The sequence below is a fragment of the Coregonus lavaretus genome, assembly GCF_964263955.1.
Source record: "Coregonus lavaretus genome assembly, contig: HAP1_SCAFFOLD_2923, whole genome shotgun sequence".
NCBI lineage: Eukaryota > Metazoa > Chordata > Actinopteri > Salmoniformes > Salmonidae > Coregonus > Coregonus lavaretus.
Genome location: NW_028163703.1, coordinates 39089 through 58668, shown reverse-complemented (window position 1 = coordinate 58668; position 19580 = coordinate 39089). Strand labels below are relative to the sequence as shown.

Genomic DNA, 19580 nt, shown 5'->3' with positions numbered 1-19580 from the left:
TACCCTATCATTCCACAGTGAGAATTACCGGAGATCAGCTAATCCCAGCCGTTGTCCATCCAAGAAAACCTTTAAGCCTTGCTCTTCATATTTCATTAGTCCTTACCTCCTCTGACCTGGGAAAAATATGCTTCAATGCCTGAACAAAAGCTGCTTTAATACCTGCATTTCTCCTGATCGATCACACCAGCTTTACCTTGCCTGATAATGAATAGCCTAAGCAATGCCTTCCTTACAAAACAAAACTCTTCTGTATTAAACACACTGTTTACACATCAACATCCTTGAGAAAACATTGCTAACTGGACAGTGTAAGTGTGTGAGGTAGTCAAGCATTTAACAGTGTTTAATCATCCTGAATCACATGATGAGGTGAGACGCCTCTGTGGGGGCACCCCTAGAAAACAGCAGAGAGATGCCCTGCCGTACGCACACACTCACCCTGGTCCACCCACCTACACCCTTAACCCAACTCACCCAGGGTGTCTTTGATGTTTTTCACCAGCGAGGCCTTCTTTAGGCTGTTTTTCCTCTCCACATAGTTAGAGGGGACGTAGCCGGTCCGGTTGGAGGCATTCCTCACCCTCCACCATGTCTTACTGTCATCCAGGAGCCACAGCCGCTCATTTTTCCGGATGTCAAGTTCCTGTTCCTGCTGAGCCGAGTAGTCCCACTTGGCTATAACTATCACCTCCTCTGTCATCTTTCATGGAGTCCCTCTGGAAGAGAGAGACACAGGGAGACATACTGTTAGGTCAGGGTGGGGTTAACAGTAGGGCTGTGACGATATTCTTTTTGCGATATTCTTTCCAAAATGAAGCAGACCAAACCTCTTTAGTCTGTTAAAAACCTGCTTTATGTCAAATAAATACATGTAACTCTGGATGACAACATGATGTTTGTTTCCAACATTAGGGCTGTTTTCCTAAAGAAGTTATATCCGCTTCGTGTTTTGTTTCCTTGCCACGATATTAAGGAATCGTCCCTGCCCTAGTTAACAGGGAATTTAACATACCAATACAAACACAGATGAACACCAGCAACACACACACATTACTATAATGATGAGGTGAGAAGTTTCCGAGCAACATTAGAAATTATGAGAACCGGTTTCACTCACTCAATCACACACACACACACACACACACACACACACACACAGAAGCCAATCTCAGAGGGATGGTGTGTCTCAGACTGACAGTGTGCAGGCCTGGTCTTGGCACTCGCGTGTCTGCCACACAGCTGTTGTTGTAAGACATCTGGCAGAGCGGAGCCTCTCTGCCCTGTAATTCAGGTTGGCTGAGACCTACCGTGTGTGTGTGTAAATGACTATGTATGACACTCAGGACTCAAGGTAAGTAGACCTACATGCAGAACTACCCCACTAACTGCAATCAAAGGAACCCTCTCCTTCCCTCCTTCTAGACTGAGCTGGGAGTTCCAGCTTTGCTTCCAAACCACACAAGAGCCTCTCCCTTTTACCAGCTTCTCTTATTCATCTTAAATGTACTGAATTATTCAGCGACACACGGAGCAGAGCACTGTTCTATGTTAAATGTGTCTATAAACACGACTTATGGAGGGAGGGAGGGAGGGAGGGAGGGAGGGAGGGAGGGAGGGAGAGAAAGAGAGAGAAGGGAGTAGAGAGAGAGAGGGAGAGATAGCCGGAGAGAGAGAAGGGAGTAGAGGGAGAGAGAGAGAGAGCGAGAGAGGTAAGACAGCCAGCACATGCAGGCCTAATAAGGTATAAATCAAACAGCTCCAGGAGATATCTAGTGCTGCTGCACAGAGGGTCAACAACAGAAGGACTGGGTGTCTATTCATGGAGCGAGAGAGATGGAGGGAGGGATGGGAGAAAGAGAGAGAGAAAAAACGAAAGAGTGAGATACCAAGATAGAGACATTAGGGACATGGGGGGGGAGGAATTAAGTAAATGAGATGAGAGAGGAAGTTAAAAGGAGACAGTAGAGAAAGATTCAGGGAGAGAATGATAAATAGAGAAAGCAAGAGAGAGAGAGAGACAACATGGATGTGTCTCCAGCAAGACTGTGGTGTTAGACAGAGGTATTGCAGTGACAGGCTGTTTTTCCTTCCAGGGCCAGTCAGAGCTGCGCTCCCCCATCGTCCTGACACCCTCCACAGGGATGAGGCTGTGAGCCAGCCAGCACCGGAGTCCCCAGGCCTCTCACCCATCACCCTTCAGCGGGGCGGCCTTGACAAGTCAGGGAGGGAGGGAGGGCTGGGGGGTTCGAGGCGCCAAGCAAAAATGATAATGCACACACTTCAGAGCTGTCACACTAACCACTGGCCACTTCTCTGCCTGACTGAGACCACCTTATTCACAGTTCATACAGTCTCTCTCCAACTCTGAGGGACAGTTTACCGGACCCAGATCAAACTCTTTGAATAAAAAACATGCTCACCTCGATTTAAAGTTCTCTTTAGTCTAAGAATAGGTTTAACCAGGGTCCAGGAAACAAGTATGTGGGGCTGCAAGGGTTGTCTCTTTACTGATTCGCTGTTATTTCTACAGCCCATTGAGGTTGATATGACACAGTAAGGCTACAGTAAAGAACCTCAGCGACCCAGCAAGAGAAAGCCACTATTGTCTGAGAGTGATGATGTCACAGGAATTCTTTCCTCTCTCATCCATGACCGTAGGGCAGGAAGAGCCTGATAAAGGCTACTGTCATCAACTGGCAGGGTTAAAGGCACAAACAAGTTGAAGAACTTCTATTCAAGCAGAAGTTGCTTTAGGCCTAACACTGAAAACAGACATGCAAATTGCAAACCCATAAAACATATTTACCTCACCACACCATAAATCCTTCTTTGCCTGCCAACATATTAAAACACCTTTATTGATTATACAGTTTTAGTTAGTCAACTAGACTTCTGTCTGATAGTACCCTAAGCTCCTTTTCTTTAGAAACATTTTAGGTTTTATCCCAAGCATTGGGCATATAGGGGCGATTCAGTGGGAAGGTCAACCTAAGCATGTACAAATAAAGTTCGGCATTTCCAAATGAAACCACGTTCATAATTATCCTTAAGGTCTATATTTATTTATTTGACCAGTTTAACTAGGAAATTGCATGAATTTTGACCATTACAGGGTAGGAGGCCAAGTCTCAAAAAATGTTTTTTAGACATTCATATTTCATGGCTTTCAGAAAGGGCTCACAGAGCTTGTTCGTCCACTCACAGCTGTCTCCCAGTGTTAGTTATGAAGATGAGGTGTTAATGAAGCAATACAGAACAAATGTAAGCGTCTTGAGTTTTGTTTGCATGTTCTACTGTCTTGTAAATATATGGGGGGTGACTGGGACATGCAATGTAAGATCCATAACGTTTTTTTAGGATACGTTTTTGTAAAACATGCACCTTACATCTTTAAACTTTCTCTGTAAAGCCAACTTTCAACAAGGTTTTATATGGTCTATAATTGGTTTCTCTTTTCATTGTCAGTATCCTTTTTACGCGTTCTGATATCCGTAACATCCATAACGGTTGTGGATGTGATGGATATTGGATATCTAGGGCTGGGAATTGCCAGGGACCTCATGATATGATATTATCACGATACGATATTATATTTATATATATTATATTTATTGCGAGTCAATACTGTGATTTTATTGCGATTCCATGTTCCAAACATATTGCTCACCATATATCTGCTGCAGAGGGACAAGAGACAGCCATGAGAAAATGAGTTTTGATGTAAATAAAAGCACTGAAAACAAATTGGCTCCCTAGTTAAAAGAAAACAAATTAGCTCCCTATTTAAAAAAGAAGATGGAGAACAAGCTATGATGGAAAAACATTGACGTTTTGGTGCAGGTACAGCCAACTAGCGCAAACATAATATTGTGATAGTCAAAACGATATATCGTCAAAAATATTATCTCAATATGTCACTGCATCGATTTTTTCCCCATCACTATTGATATATCTTAGCTTCAGAAGCTTGTGCATTCATCAGATTTAGTGTGCTGGTTCTGAGAAGTATTCATTAGACTTTTCCTGAAACAATTGTTGATATCTTGAAAATGTATGCTGAAATGCATTTCTCATACATGACAGTACTGTTGTTTAGATATAAAGATGAGAAGAGTGTTTATCAACAATCTGTGAAAAGCCCTGGAGTGTCTTTTCAAATGAAAGCCCCCAAAATATACAGACTTCATTCAGTGTCCAGAAAAGTGGATTGGCAGTCCAGGCACATGTACAGGGAACTGCCAATACAAAGGAAACACTTGAGTAAAATGTTAGATAAAGTATATTGAGAAACGGAGGGTGTAGCATCCCATAACGGAGGGTGTAGCATCCCATAACGGAGGGTGTAGCATCCCATAACGCAGGGTGTAGCATCCCATAACGGAGGGTGTAACATCCCATAACGGAGGGTGTAACATCCCATAACGGAGGGTGTAACATCCCATAACGGAGGGTGTAACATCCCATAACGGAGGGTGTAACATCCCATAACGGAGGGTGTAACATCCCATAACGGAGGGTGTAACATCCCATAACGGAGGGTGTAACATCCCATAACAGAGGGTGTAACATCCCATAACGGAGGGTGTAACATCCCATAACGGAGGGTGTAACATCCCATAACGGAGGGTGTAACATCCCATAACGGAGGGTGTAACATCCCATAACGCAGGGTGTAACATCCCATAACGGAGGGTGTAACATCCCATAACGGAGGGTGTAACATCCCATAACGGAGGGTGTAACATCCCATAACGGAGGGTGTAACATCCCATAACGGAGGGTGTAACATCCCATAACGGAGGGTGTAACATCCATAACGGAGGGTGTAACATCCCATAACGGAGGGTGTAACATCCCATAACGGAGGGTGTAACATCCATAAGGTAATCCTTTCTAAGGTAATCATGGTTTTTGTGTTCAGCAATGGCAATCCATGCTTTGACCTGAGACTTACAAACTCAGCTATGTTGTCATCTTCCTCCACCACTGCTCTGCTCTGTCTGTTCACACCCTGTTCAGCTTGGTGTGCGGTGGAATGCCAGCAGAGTGCCGTGGTAAGTTCTTCAAGAGATCTAATATTTTATAAAAAGGCAACAGATCATTGTAACTGTAAATAGAACATTTCTCACACCTTAATCATTGTCAAAACAGTTATGGTAGAGTATATGAATCTTACAACATGGAGAAATAACTATATTGCGTTTTCTTCTCAGAAGATGGAGATAAGCTGTCCGAGGCTTATTCAGGAGGGTTTGGAAGATCATGACCTGCTCTGGCATCTCAAAAGAAGAGAACTGAGACAGAAGGTCAAGATCTCAGCCTCGTCTAAACACACACTTATATACCCGCACACACACACACACACACAGTGGTCTACAAAAATCACAATTTCTTATTGTGCATCTTGTGTATTTTGTGCATTTCCACAAATATAATACTGAACTGAAAGGAAGGTTAAGCAGGTATTACTTAATAATAACTTTCAAGTCTTTAATAGATCATTACGGCACAAAGCATGTATTAACCAATAGCAGAGAGCACTTATGGAGAGCAGGGATTACCCTAGAGAACCAGGAGGCTGGGGAGGACGTGGACCAGTTTTCAGTGTAATTGCATAAACGTGCAGCATGGTCGGAGCTGCCTGTAGTGGGTAGAGAGAGATTCCTAACGGGTTTAAATCAGGCCCAACTCAGCCAATCCCCTCATCTCCGTCTCAGCCAGCTCTGTAATCCAATCTGAGGATCCTTTTCATTCGTCTGAGAACCAGGAGAGAAGGGGAGGAGAGGGGGAGAGTAAGAGAGAGATGGGGGAAGGTGAGAGAAGGGGATGGGGCGAGTAATACAAAGGGAGAGGGAGAGAGAGAGGGGGCAGAAAGAGTGATGTCTTTCATTAGAGAAAGGAGGACGGGGGGCCAATGATGATCAATGTGACGACCAGGAGAGAGCTGGAAGAGAGGCTCGTCATCATGCCACTGTATGACTCAGTATGAGAGCAGCAGAGTGCTATCAAGACAATGACCTCAACCGGGAAACCTGTGGACTGACGGGGCTGCAGTGCAGAGCTTCCAGTACAGACGGGGTTAGAGGCTATAGGAGAAGGCAGTGCAGAGCTTCCAGTACAGACTGGGTTAGAGGCTATAGGAGAAGGCAGTGCAGAGCTTCCAGTACAGACTGGATTAGAGGCTATAGGAGAAGGCAGTGCAGAGCTTCCAGTACAGACTGGATTAGAGGCTATAGGAGAAGGCAGTGCAGAGCTTCCAGTACAGACTGGGTTAGAGGCTATAGGAGAAGGCAGTGCACACAAGAGGGAGAGTATGTGGATGGAGCGACACAGAGGCCCATTAGACACAGAGGCTCAGCACGGTTCCCACAGCCAGCTGTGCTCTCCGCTCCACCCCCCTTCCCCTCTTCGACCCCCTGCTGGCTGGGTGGCGTGTCTCAGCTCACCTAGGCCTAACCAGCCCTGACAGCAGGGACCACTGCCAGGGTACCATGTCATGCCATGCCAAGAGGAGGGCATGTGAGCAGTGTGGAACTAATAGACACATTTTGTGTGTGTATGTGTGTTTGTCAGGATTGCGGTTAGTCGGTAATAGCTGGCTTTTGGCCAATAAAAAAATACAAAAGTCAATAAATAAAATTGCCGCCGGCCAATTGTCCGGGAAAAGAATACAAAATCTCATTGCGAAAATGTTTTAGCCTATTCATTGATGGAAATACCAGTTGAAGTAAATACATTTGACTGGTCATGCTCATCGGTCTATAGGTTCATTTGCTTAATTTAGTGGTATTAAAATTGGTGAGTTTGTACAGTATATTCGTTATGCATCTTATTTATTACATGCGTACAGCATACAGATACAGAGTCTTTGAGCGGAAAATCTGTCAGACAGCGCGAGCTGCTGCTACATCAGCGTGTCACACACCACTTTGCAATGACCTGGAGGCAGCATACATTTTTAAAACATATACTTAATTGTTTGAAACCTGAACCTTTTACTACATATTATGAGGCATGTCTTACCTTGTAGGCTAGCCAAAATCAGACCATATCCGTGGAGGCAATTATTTTATATCAACTTTGTTTCATTTTCCAGTAGCCAAAGGCACAATCATAGTCATATTAGCAATACATGCTAGTTGTTGCATTTTAAATCTCCCCTCTTTCTACATTTCCAACAGATATTTTCATCTCTGTCACTTGAAACTGTGTGCATGTGCGGTGCCCTTTTGACAAGTGTTTTCCCGCTTATTGCATTATTGAACAAACCTTCGCGAGTAGTCTACTGCCTTGTGCTCATTGCTGCCCTTATAATGTGAAGAAATAATAGTTTATCAACATTTTAAGCTAAACGTTCTGATCTGTTGCATTAAACTCATTGCTTTTTTATGGGGGGTTTTATGTCGCCTAGGCCTACTGGTTGTATGAATTTGGAATCAATCGTTCCACAACTGTCCCAGAGTCTGTTTGGAATAGGCCATGTATTTCTCAACAAGCTGACCAATATAATGGGTCAACTTTTCTACTATGGGGGATAGTAGATTGACATAGGCTTGTGATTTTGCTGTTCGTTACGCATCTTGTTGGCTGTGGAAAAGTAAATGTGGACAATTATTGGAACATCTTCAAAAGTGTGCATCAGAATTTGGTAAGAAGGACTGCACATTGTTGAATCCTCGATTTGCATGTTCTGTTAATATGAATTACAATAATCTAAATGTGATTTCTGTCATTCTGTGCACCGTGGGTGGACGCCCTAATCAGAATATGCACCCAATGCATATGGGTCCGGTAAATTTCTCAAATGTCCTGTAAATTAAAATGCCGCCAGTCAAATGTCCAGCGCCACATTTTCCTAATGGAAACCCTGGTGTGTCTGTTTGTGTGACAGGAGACAGGTAGTCCCTAGGGTCCACTCTTTCTCAACTTCATTACATGAACTACTCTGTCATCCTTTGATCTCTACTAGGTATCCTACAGCAACCATGTCTGATGGGACACCAGAGTTGTAGTTCAGTCTAAAAAAGTATATTCTGGAGGCTTCAAGCACACCACTACTCCCCGTACAGGGATACAGACACTCATTTTTAACCAATTTGAAACATCTGCTATTGAGCCACCCATCAACCCCTGCAGATAGCCTAGAAGCCAGCTAAGTTTCTCTGGGTCTTTCTCAACACAGGGATGAAGAACTCCTGTCCTTGAGGGCCACAGAGTCAGCTACCTTTCCTTATTGCCTTTGAATGAGTGCTACATTTACACTTTGCCTGGGAGCAACAAAAAACTGGATGTGGTCCTGGAGGACTGGAGTCTGTTGATGTGCCTGTCTGAACTCCTGTTCAAACACTGGGCCGAAAGCTAGAGTCTACACAGACCAGCAGAACAGAAGGATGAGACATGCAGAGCCAGAGCTGAACACGGCAGCAGCCCGAAAGGCGGCTTCCATTTTTATTACAGCAACATAATGCTCAGAGCATGGTGAACAGCAGCCAAATACACTGTGCTGGGGGCAAAGAGAGGGATCATCTGTTCAAAGGAGAGGGGGGGAGCGAGAGCAATAGAGGGAAATAGAAAGAGGAAGCGAGTGACAGAGAGAAAAACAAGAGACAAATGTCCTCCATCCATAAAAGTCCATGGACTTTTAAATTACATTTAGTCAGGCTTAGTGTGCTGATGCCCAGACAGAGTAATCCCCATCGTCGTCGTCATCATCATCATCATAATAAATGTTCTTGGATATGTCTGGCTGGGATGTGACGAGTCCACAATCCCCTGTTGAGGGTCTGATGTGTAATTGTGTATCTCTAATATGCAGATGGTTTAGCTAGCAGAATGTGTGTGGGTCACGAATCAACACATCTGTCATAAATCACTCCAATTTGAAAAATAAAGATGAAGCCCTACAAACTATCAAAATGTTGGTTGTTCAAAGCACAGGGGGAGGGGACGACGACCCTACGTAGGTGGAATCAGGTGTTAGCCTGGAAGTAAACAGTATGACTTACATAAACAGGACGGACCATATCCAAAACTGTCTTGATAAAGGTTTGTTGATTTGGAAGTCTGCGTATTCTTGCTGTGCAGGCCACAGTAGTAGAATGGTGTGCACTAGCTTGTGGCTTCCCAGTCTAGGAGAAATACAGAGAGCCGGGTTTAGCCATGCTCTAGTTCACAGAGGCGCAGACAGACAGGTGCACTCAGGTGTACAGCTGCTGCAAGCTGCAGGCTTAAGTGTGGGTATGACGGTTATAGATTGAAGCTCTTATAGATTGGTGTCATACTACAAATGTAAAAAAAAAAAATGTTTTAATCGAGATTCATATGAATACAAATTTAAGTGTAGGCCTAGGCTATTTCAGTGCTGGCTTACAGTGGCTGAACTGGAAAGCGTCCCTATACTCACTGTTGCACCACACTGCTCCCAAACTGCACTTCCCTAAGAAAGACAGATGAGCGGTTGGGTTCAGACCTGCTAAAATCACTACATTTCCCCATGCAGTTGAGACCTGGAGACGAGCCTGTTTTAAAGAATGAGGAATAAGTCAATGTGATGATCCAACAGTATTCAGTTCCACTTATCCCACAGTACCATGTTGAACGGCTTTTTCAAAGGTCAACGTTTTTACTACAGCTCTACAGCTTCTCTCTTTTGCTCTCTCTCTCCCTCTCCTCCCAGCGCAGCAATTTCTTAATTTAAGTGACGTTTGCTTTTATAACCCATAAATGTCTCTGAGCGCTCCCATTTCTCTTTCTCAGTAATAGTCTGTTAAAGATAAGGATCTCACTACCAGCTGTAATAGGAAGGTATTTTATGTTGTTCTTGGTTCTCGCCGATTCTCTTTGAATTTCTAAAGCCTGTCCTTGAATAAGAGGAAGACCAAATACTGCAAATTAGCAATGTATCATCTGATTCTCATTCTGTTCTTTAGTTTTTCATGAATAACTTCCCTTTAGGGGCCACATTGTGGTGTTTTGTAATATTAGTTTGTGGAAGCCGTTTGATCAGACACAGCCAACATATCTCAACACTAGGCTGGTTCAATACAATGAAGACAGGAAAGACGTCTTCAAATCAAACGGTGTTTGTCACATGCGCCGAATACAACAGGTGTAGACGTTACAGTGAAATGCTTACTTACAAGCCCTTAACCAACAATGCTGTTTTAAGAAAAATAAGTGTTAAGTAAAAAAACAGATAACTAAAAAATTAAAATAAAAAATAATTAAAGAGCAGCAGTAAATTAACAGGAGCGAGGCTATATACAGGGGGTACTGGTACAGAGTCAATGTGCGGGGGCACAGGTTAGTCGAGGTAATATGTACATGTAGGTAAAGTGACAATGCATAGATAATGAACAGAGAGTAGCAGCAGCGTAAAGGGGGGGGGGGGATTAATGCAAATAGTCTCATATGTATATACTGTATTCTACACTATTCTACTGTATCTTAGTCCATGCCGCTCTATCATTGCTCGTCCACATATGTACAGTACCAGTCAAAAGTTTGGACACACCTACTCATTCCATGGTTTTTCTTTATTTTTACTATTTTATACATTGTAGAATAATAGTGAAGACATCAAAACTATGAAATAACACATATGGAATCATGTAGTATCATGTGGATGGCAGGAAGCTTGGCCCCAGTGATGAACTGGGCAGTACGCACTACCTTCTGTAGTGCCTTGCGGTCGGAGGCCGAGCAGTTGCCATACCAGGCAGTGATGCAACCAATCAGGATGCTCTCGATGGTGCAGCTGTAGAACTTTGAGGATCTGAGGACCCATGCCAAATCTAATAGGCTTTGTCGTGCCCTCTTCACGACTGTCTTGGTGTGTTTGGACCATGATAGTTTGTTGGTGATGTGGACACAAAGGAACTTGAAGCGCTCAACCTAGTCCACTACAGCCCCGTCGATGACAATGGGGGCGTGCTCGGTCCTCTTTTGCCTGTAGTCCACAATCATCTCCTTTGTCTTGATCATGTTGAGGGAGAGGTTGTTATACTGGCACCACACTGCCAGGTCTCTGACCTCCTCCCTATAGGCTGTCTCATCGTTGTCGGTGATCAAGCCTACCACTGTTGTGTCGTCGGCAAACTTAATGATGGTGTTGGAGTCGTGCCTGGCCAGTCATGGGTGAACAGGGAGTACAGGAGGGGACTGAGCACGCACCCCTAAGGGGCCCCCGTGTTGAGGATCAGCGTGGCAGATGTGTTGTTACTTACCACCTGGGGGCGGTCCGTCAGGTAGAGGGAGGTGTTTAGTCCCAGGGTCCTTAGCTTAGTGATGAGCTTTGAGGGCACTATGGTGTTGAACGCTGAGCTGTAGTCAATGAATAGCATTCTCACATAGGTGTTCCTTTTGTCCAGGTTGGAAAGGGCAGTGTGGAGCGCAAGAGAGACTGCATCATCTGTGGATCTGTTGGGGCGGTATGCGAACTGGAGTGGGTCTAGGGTTTCTGGGATAATGGTGTTGATGTGAGCCATGACCAGCCTTTCAAAGCACTTCATGGCTTCAGACTTGAGTGCTACGGGTCTGTAGTCATTTAGGCAGGTTACCTTAGTGTTCTTGGGCACAGGGACTATGGTGGTCTGCTTGAAACATGTTGGTATTACAGACTCAGTCAGAGACAGGTTGAAAATGTCAGTGAAGACACTTGCCAGTTGGTCAGCTCATGCTCGGAGTACACGTCCTGGTAATCCGTCTGAATGTTGACCTGTTTAAAGGTCTTACTAACATCGGCTACGGAGAGCGTGACCATACAGTCGTCCGGAACAGCTGACGCTCTCATGCAAGCTTCAGTGTTGCTTGCCTCAAAGCGAGCATAGAAGTAATTTACCTTGTCTGGTAGGCTCGTGTCACTGGGCAGCTCACGGCTGCGCTTCCCTTTGTAGTCTGTAATAGTTTGCAAGCCCTGCCACATTTAACGAGCGTCGGAGCCGGTGTAGACTGTTTTTTTTGCTGTTTAGTGTCCCTGTCTATCTGTCAGTGCCTGCCTGGTTAGCACTGGTCTGTAGAGGCTGTTGGTGTTATGACAGCTCCCATGGTGCTCTCTGGACTTGGGGTCACGCTTCTGACTTCCTGTGTGCAGGGGTCCCCTTGTGTTGCTGCCACAGTCTCCTCCTCCCCTCCTCCGATGGATCCCTTCTTCCCTCCAGGGTCAAGTCTTTCCCAGCAGCTGGTTCAAAGCAGTCAGGAGTCACATGGTTGACACTGGGCCAAGAGACCACAGTGCAAACTGACACCACGGCTTTGTTTACACAGGCAGAACAATGTGGATGTTTTTTTCCACTAATTGGTCTTTTGACCAATCACATCTGATCTGATTGGTCAAAAAAATTTAAATGAATTGGGCTGCCTAAACAAGGCCACTAGTATCAGAAGACAGACCAGAAGAGGCTGGCTGACACATTGGCTGCTATAGGGCCAGGCCAATCCAGTGTTGGCACAGCTGTGGTCTAAAACACAAGCATACACACTTTCATTAGACCTCTATTGTAATATTGAAGAGGCACAGAACTGAAAAGAGGCGAGCTTATTAGACATATTTCTACATCTATTATCTCAACAGAAACAGAAGGATACTAAGTGATTTAATAGCTTTGCTTGACACAGAAAAACACACAGTTTGATCCCAGTTTAAGTGTGGGGGAGTGTTCTCGGCTTCGCTGCCTCATTTGCCTTCTTCCTTAAATGACAAAGATCCTTTAGTAGGAGTGAAAGCATTGCTGCCAAGAGGCAAATCAATTCTAAAGCTGGGGACATTTGTTTGCATGCCAGCCAGCCGCCAGCTCCTCTGTGATCAATCTCACTGTGCCTTGTGCTGATTTTACAACCCAGCCAATGCCATTTCCCTCAACAATAGAAACGGACAGAGTTCCAGCTTGTTTGAGGAACAGAATGTCTGTATCATTGTACAGTGCTGTTAAAACCGCTGCCAAACCAAAATAAATTGACCTTGAACTCTGTCTTATATAGTGCTCTAGGGGAGCAGGGGGGAAGGAGGATTCTCTCCATCTCTGTCTCCCACTCAGAGTCACAGCATTCCCATGCTTTCTTTATACCGGGGACCAAAAATCAAGACCAATCGTTTTTCATGACAATGTGGCCTGACCAGTTATAGCTTCTAACAGATGGCTAATCCGACTATACTTTGAGGGTGAAAGCAGCAGTATCCCCTTAAAAGGTGGTAATCCATGATGTAAAGGGAGCTTACTGTTATTACACTGTGAGGCTGAACAAGTATAAGCCATTCAAATTGCCACCGTGACTGTGGAGAAATGATTTTCCACGGAACAAAATATAAACGCAACGTGAAGTGTTGGTCCGATGTTTCATGAGCTGAAATAAAAGATCCCAGAAATGTTCCATATGCACAAAAAGCTTATTTCGCTCAAAATGTGCACAAATTTGTTCACATCTCTGTTAGTGACTATTTCTCCTTTGCCAAGATAATCCATCCACCTGACAGGTGTGGCATATCAATAAGCTGATTAACCAGCAGGATCATTACACAGGTGCACCTTTTGCTGGGGCCAATAAAAGGCCACTCTAAAATGTGCAGTTGTGTCACACAACACAATGCCACAGATGTCTCAAGTTTTGAGGGAGCATGCAATTGGCATGCTGACTGCAGGAATGTCCACCAGAGTTTTTGCCAAATAATTGAATGTTCATTTCTCTACCATAAGCCGCCTCCAACGTCGTTTTAGAGAATTTGGCAGTACGTCCAACCGGCCTCACAACCGCAGACCACGTGTAACCACGCCAGCCCAGGACCTCCACATCAGGCTTCTTCACCTGCAGGATCGTCTGAGACCAGCCACCCGGACAGCTGATGAAACTGTGGGTTTGCACAACCGAAGAATTTCTGCCCAAACTGTCAGAAACAGTCTCAGGGTCTTGACCCGATTGCAGTTCGGCATCGTAACCGATTTCAGTGTACAAATGCTAACCTTCGATGACTACTGGCACGCTGGCGAAGTGTGCTCTTCACGGATTAATCCCGGTTTCAACTGTACCGGGCAGATTACAGATAGCGTATATTTCTATTGACTGATTTCCTTATATGAACAGTAACTCAGTAAAATCTTTGATATTGTTGCATGTCGCGTTTATATTTTTGTTCAGTGTGAATTGGCACACATCTGAAGGCAGAATGCCTGCAGATAGGAATGGATTATTGCAGGTATGTGCGCCTGCGTGCGTGCTGTGTGTGTCCCCGTGTGTGTGTGACAGGATTGAGCTGGGCTTGCATCATCCATCCACTCAGAGAGAGATGTTTATGGGAGTGAGGCGCTACAGGAGAAACATCCTGTGTAGCCTGTGATGATGGTGTGTTGACAGTATGACAGCCCGGTGGAGATCAAGGTAGTTTGGAATCACCGTCTGTCCGCTTCCACACAGCCAGGCATCCATCCAGCTAACAAGGCTTCCAGCAAACAGTGACAAGCCTATCCCATCTCCTGAAAAATGCTTCTCACCAAGTTTCCTTCCAGCTTGACCCACTTAACTATAGCCTGGTTCCAGATTTGTTTGTGCGTTTGGCTTTACAGTGACCATTCGTGAGTTGGCAAGACAGCACAAACAGATCTGGGTCCATCAGGCTACCATTTAACATGGTAAGAAGGAATGCACTATATGGGCAAATAATCTAATTGCGATTTTTTTACCATATAGCTAAACACTTGGATGAACTGTTGTAATCATATAAATAAAATTAGTATTCTGAGTATATGTTTGGTACGACAACTAATGACAAAGCCATGTACAGTAGAAGTTGTTGTGACAGGGTAGGAACCAAAGTGTTTTGTCAGTGTGTGACAGGGTAGGAACCAAAGTGCTTGATCAAAATCAGACACGGTAGGAACCAAAGTGTTTGGTCAGAGTGTGACAGGGTAGGAAGCAAAGTGTTTGTGTCACGAGAATTGTGTTCTCTCAATGGTTGCAAGCTTTGAATAATTCCCAGAGGGTGTAAGGCTCTGGTTTATTAATGAATTAAACAAAGTCCCGTTCTGCGATAGGTCAGTCTTTTTATTCATTTATTCACGCTAAAAACACACACAGCCTTTTTATATGCCTTCACACAAAGGAACTTTGCTCCGCCCACCTTTAGGCGGCCTGTGACTTTCCACAGTATAGCTTTCAGCAGTTTCTAGGTCCCCCCTTACTATGGAATGTTCGCCTCCAACAGTTTCTACCCATCTTCCCTGTTAGTGGTTTTATTGTCTTAGAACTCTAAACACAGTTTATACATTTATACAGTATCGGGGTGGAAACCCTTTAGTCATTACTTTACACATACAAATTATTCTATCAGTTTGATCAGAGTGGGACAGGGTAGGAAGCAAAGTGTTTGGTCAGAGTTTCTCAGGGGACCGTTATTACATTTGAATGTTACATTTATGGCATTTTAAAAAATTGCAGCCTCTGCGATATGGATATTGCACATGTCAATATTGCAATTTAAATTAATTGCGCAGCACTAATGGTAAGCATCAGTTCATTTCACTATTAGCCTACACATCGTTCATTTAAGAAAGAGATTGAGTACATAGGAGCCTATCAGACCCCAATGATGTTGACGAGTCCCACATTTCAGATTTCACCCAAGCCATTTGAGGACATGTGAAAACCTCGGTGGCTCTGGGAAAACAGCCATTTAATTCCAAACAGATCTGAGGCAGCGGTGGGAAAAGTAGCATTGTGTAGCCTGCTGGGATGAGAGCAACAGTTAGGAGGATGGTAGGGTAAAAATAGAACGGGAATGAAGGGGCCAAGGGGTTAGAGGTCAGGGGTCATAGTGTTAAGAGAGACAGGAGAGTCCCAATGGCTGTCAGAACCATGTAGGCTAGTCAATAAAAAAAACACCCTAGTAAACCTTTGGAAGCCTTCAACTTTTTTTTCAAGCCGAGAAAAAACTAAAAGAAGAGAACAAACCGACCCTGTGTGAAAAGAGAAATCATCCAAGTTTTACTGCCAGGGCTCCAAGTACAAAGAAGAAAGGATGTAAAAACAGCTACAGTCAGTGGATGCTTGGCCAAAAATCCCCCCCCCGGTTCTCTTTCCTCTCCACCTGACCATCCTCCCCTTTTCCCTTTCTCAGAATGCCCCTGAGTGTTAGTCTTTGATCTGGAAGAGCTGGCCACAACTTGTGACGCACAGAGCATTATTGGCTCTATAGTACATCATACTCCCTGTAACTTTCCGTCCTCAGTCTAACTCTCCGACACTGACGCAGGCAGAGCTCATAAACACAGTACTCATAAACACAGTACTCATAAACAGTGTCCGGTGGTCGAGGATGGAGGAACCGAAAGAAAGACGGCACAGCAGAGGTGTGGAGTGATGAGGATTGTATTGAGGACTAAGGCTACTCTTGAATTATTATTGAAATGTGGTGTGCTTTCTGGCGCCACGTGACTGCTTTAGCTTCACCCAAGTGGGTACTTCATTTTGGTAATAGTGAAGGAGTAGCTAGCTACACCTACTCCGGAGTCCTACTGCAGTGGCTGAGCTCAAACTTCATCCGAGTCCTACTATGGAGAAGCCACACAGACGGGAGGGACAGCGAGACACCTTGATGACACAGACCAGCTTTGCTTGCTCTCCCCCTTATGACCACTTTCCTCCAATGACCGCTCAAGCCATGAACTTTCCTGACCCTCTCATGACCTTCCATGAATTATGTTGTTTTTCTAAATTGCTTGTCTTTTTTTGTTGCTTTAAATCGCTTTAAGATAATATTTTTTATGAATAGCGGTATAAAAGTTGAATAAATTATTTAGTATTATTCTAAACAGAGCCTCGCACAGTCACAATGTTGTTAACCCTCAGTGGCAGAGCTATTTCTCTCACCCACTCCCTTTCTCAACACTCAGCGTGTAACTCTGACCCCAGTACCACCCCAACTCCATTAAAATAACTCTGTCAAAGCTGCTGCTGCAGATACATGTTGATGACCAAAACCGGTCAGTTTTGGAAGCCGTTTTTTGGTTTGCCATAACGCAACAATGCATAAATGATTGATCATATCATATTGATGTGGTTCTTGAGACGCTCAACTTTTCTCCAGGCATTGTAAATACTCTATGCAGATTGCAGAACTATGTTTCTGGAACACACCTCCTGACCACCTGGCACGTGGTCTGAGTTGCCTAGCCTAAGGACAGCATTGGTATTAGAAGCAGCTAGTGAAGGTGATATGTAAGGTCTAAATATATTATGTGGCCATGAAAAGTGAACTAACAAGTTAGAAATAATACATTGTACTTGAGAGAAAAAACGAATTCAAACAAAATCCTTCAAAACGTTTCTTAAAAGCCTACTTTATACTTAGCGACTTGGTCTAAGGCTCCTTAAGTCGTTTTGTCCTCAGTTTAACACTACATGGATTCGTCGTTTTTGTCCTCAGGGACACTACATGGATTCATGGATGGTACCACTGCCGCTACCCTTCACGATGATAAAGGGCCAACCATTACTACTCTCAGTTATGCAGATAACTGCAGTATTCCACTACGTGAAATCAGGCTCCTGCAATATAGGGGAGAGCAATAGGTGTGCTCCTTCCACATACAATTGGAAACACACACACAGCATGAACGTACGCACACGTTGACTAAAAGAGCAAAAGGAAATGTCTCCTTAATTCATCAAGACTGAACACAAAGTGTGTGCACTGCCTCTTTCGATCTCTCTCTCTCAGCAGCATGTGCTTCCAATGCTCTCGCTCTTCCCCTAAACCTCTAGGCCGACGTCTGGTTTCAGTTAGCGCTCACAAAAACGACCTGCTACAGTAGCAGCTAGTTAAGCACCTGTCAAAACAACTGGGCCTTCCTCCTCCTCCAGATGGCCTTGACTAGACAGGCTCTCATTCATTCATTCTCTACTGTACAGTTGAGCAATTCACTCATCTGGGACACGGACCTAGTTCCAATTCTAAGCCACAGACCATGAATGGCCCACTCCTCAGGAAAAAGGAGAACGTGTACGCACCCTTTGGCCCCTATTTTAAAGGGGATATGTCTCCGTCAGTACTCCTTTTAATGTCAGCGTATTTCCCTACGACTCAAAGCATCTGCATGTTTCATCCACACAGACACCATTATGAGTAGACTCTGGCCAGATGATTACTGTACCTACAGACAGACCGTTGATATGGCCTACGAGACTGCAGATCGTGACTATCCGGGAGATACATGGCCACGGGCAACCAGGGACACAATGAAACACTCCATAGAACATTGACTTGTTGTGAAAATCCATCCATTCACAAGCAAGGACCGGGGGAGCCGGGCCCGTCGGCAGGCAGGCAATAATTAGCCTGAGAGAGACTGGCACGGATACAGCAGTATTCTTTTCAGGCCCATCACAATAAATCCCTAGCCTAGCCCCGAGAGAAAGAATAAGAAATGGGCTGTTGTGCAAGAAAACAAGCATCTCCCGTGAGATTATATAGCAGGCATGTGTGTGCGCTGTCAGCAGATCCAGAGCTTCACACAACATCTTTTAAAATGCAGCTGTTCTCCAAAAACATGACAGAACCCCCAAGCGGCTGAAGCTAGGCCAATTTTAACTGTTCCCTCGTTATCTTGTGATTCTACTACAGATCTGAAATCGCATTAGAACGCTATTATGCTATTAGTTCCATTTGAGCGATTGCTGATTGTTAATTGGTTTAATCTTGCAATACAACTACTATGCAGAAACAGACACACACAGTCTTTCTACACCCATAGAAAAGAACATTTCAGCATTACTCTTCTCATTACTTAACATAGGAGAAAGAGAGAGGTTTTTCTGAACTACCAGGTTCATTCCCCAATCTCATTAAAGGATATAACTCAAAATGTAGGCCTCTGCTCTGCCCCCTCTCAGATTCAACATTCCCTCCTCGTTCCATTTCAATTCCTGTAGATTCTGCCCCAGAGAGTGGGCCATGTTTGTCCTGGCTAAGGATATCATTTTGGATTTCTTTTGATGACAAGTTTTTGGTGATTTTTCCTCTCTGTCTTTCTCTGCCTCTTTCTAACACTCTCCCACACACAATGTCTGTTCTGGAACAGGTTGTGTCATCCAAGTGAATACGAGCCCATTTGCTGCCTGCCACTTGGAACAGTCGTATTCTTGACAAAAAGTAGGCTATGTGAGATATCGCTTTAGACAAATAGGCTATACTAGGCTAAATACAACTAACTTGTGACCCAGTTTCTGTCTGTATGTTTGCTCGGTGTTCCTAATATGACTAATGTCAAACAGTTGCCCCAGAGCAACATAGGGAGGTTATGGGGAGGTGCAGAGGTAGTCTTACTCTGTGTTGTTAGCAAGACAGTCACAGCTGTAACATTCAGTTCTGCAAGAATTTACAATGTTTGTCCCCTCAAGCTAATATCTCACTGCTCAATATCACACAACCCTACACAACATCGCAACCCTGCACAATTTTTTTTATTTTACCTTTATTTAAACTAGGCAAGTCAGTTAAGAACAAATTCTTATTTACAATGGATGGCCTACACCGGCCAAACCCGGACGACGCTGGGCCAATTGTGCGCCGCCCTATGGGACTCCCAATC

General features: G+C 44.4%; 1 protein-coding gene across 1 annotated transcript in view; it reads right to left on the bottom strand.

The window, feature by feature from the left end:
* Nucleotides 1-477: 477 nt before the first annotated feature.
* The window catches only part of LOC311117848 (cytoplasmic protein NCK2-like), a gene marked incomplete at its 3' end in the record, with an annotated part of 32013 nt that continues 12910 nt past the window's right edge, over nucleotides 478-19580 (bottom strand). Inside the window, exon 2 of the mRNA XM_084192756.1 lies at nucleotides 478-719. Coding sequence (XP_084048882.1) covers nucleotides 478-703 — 226 coding nt within the window. The remainder of the gene's footprint in view (nucleotides 720-19580) is intronic.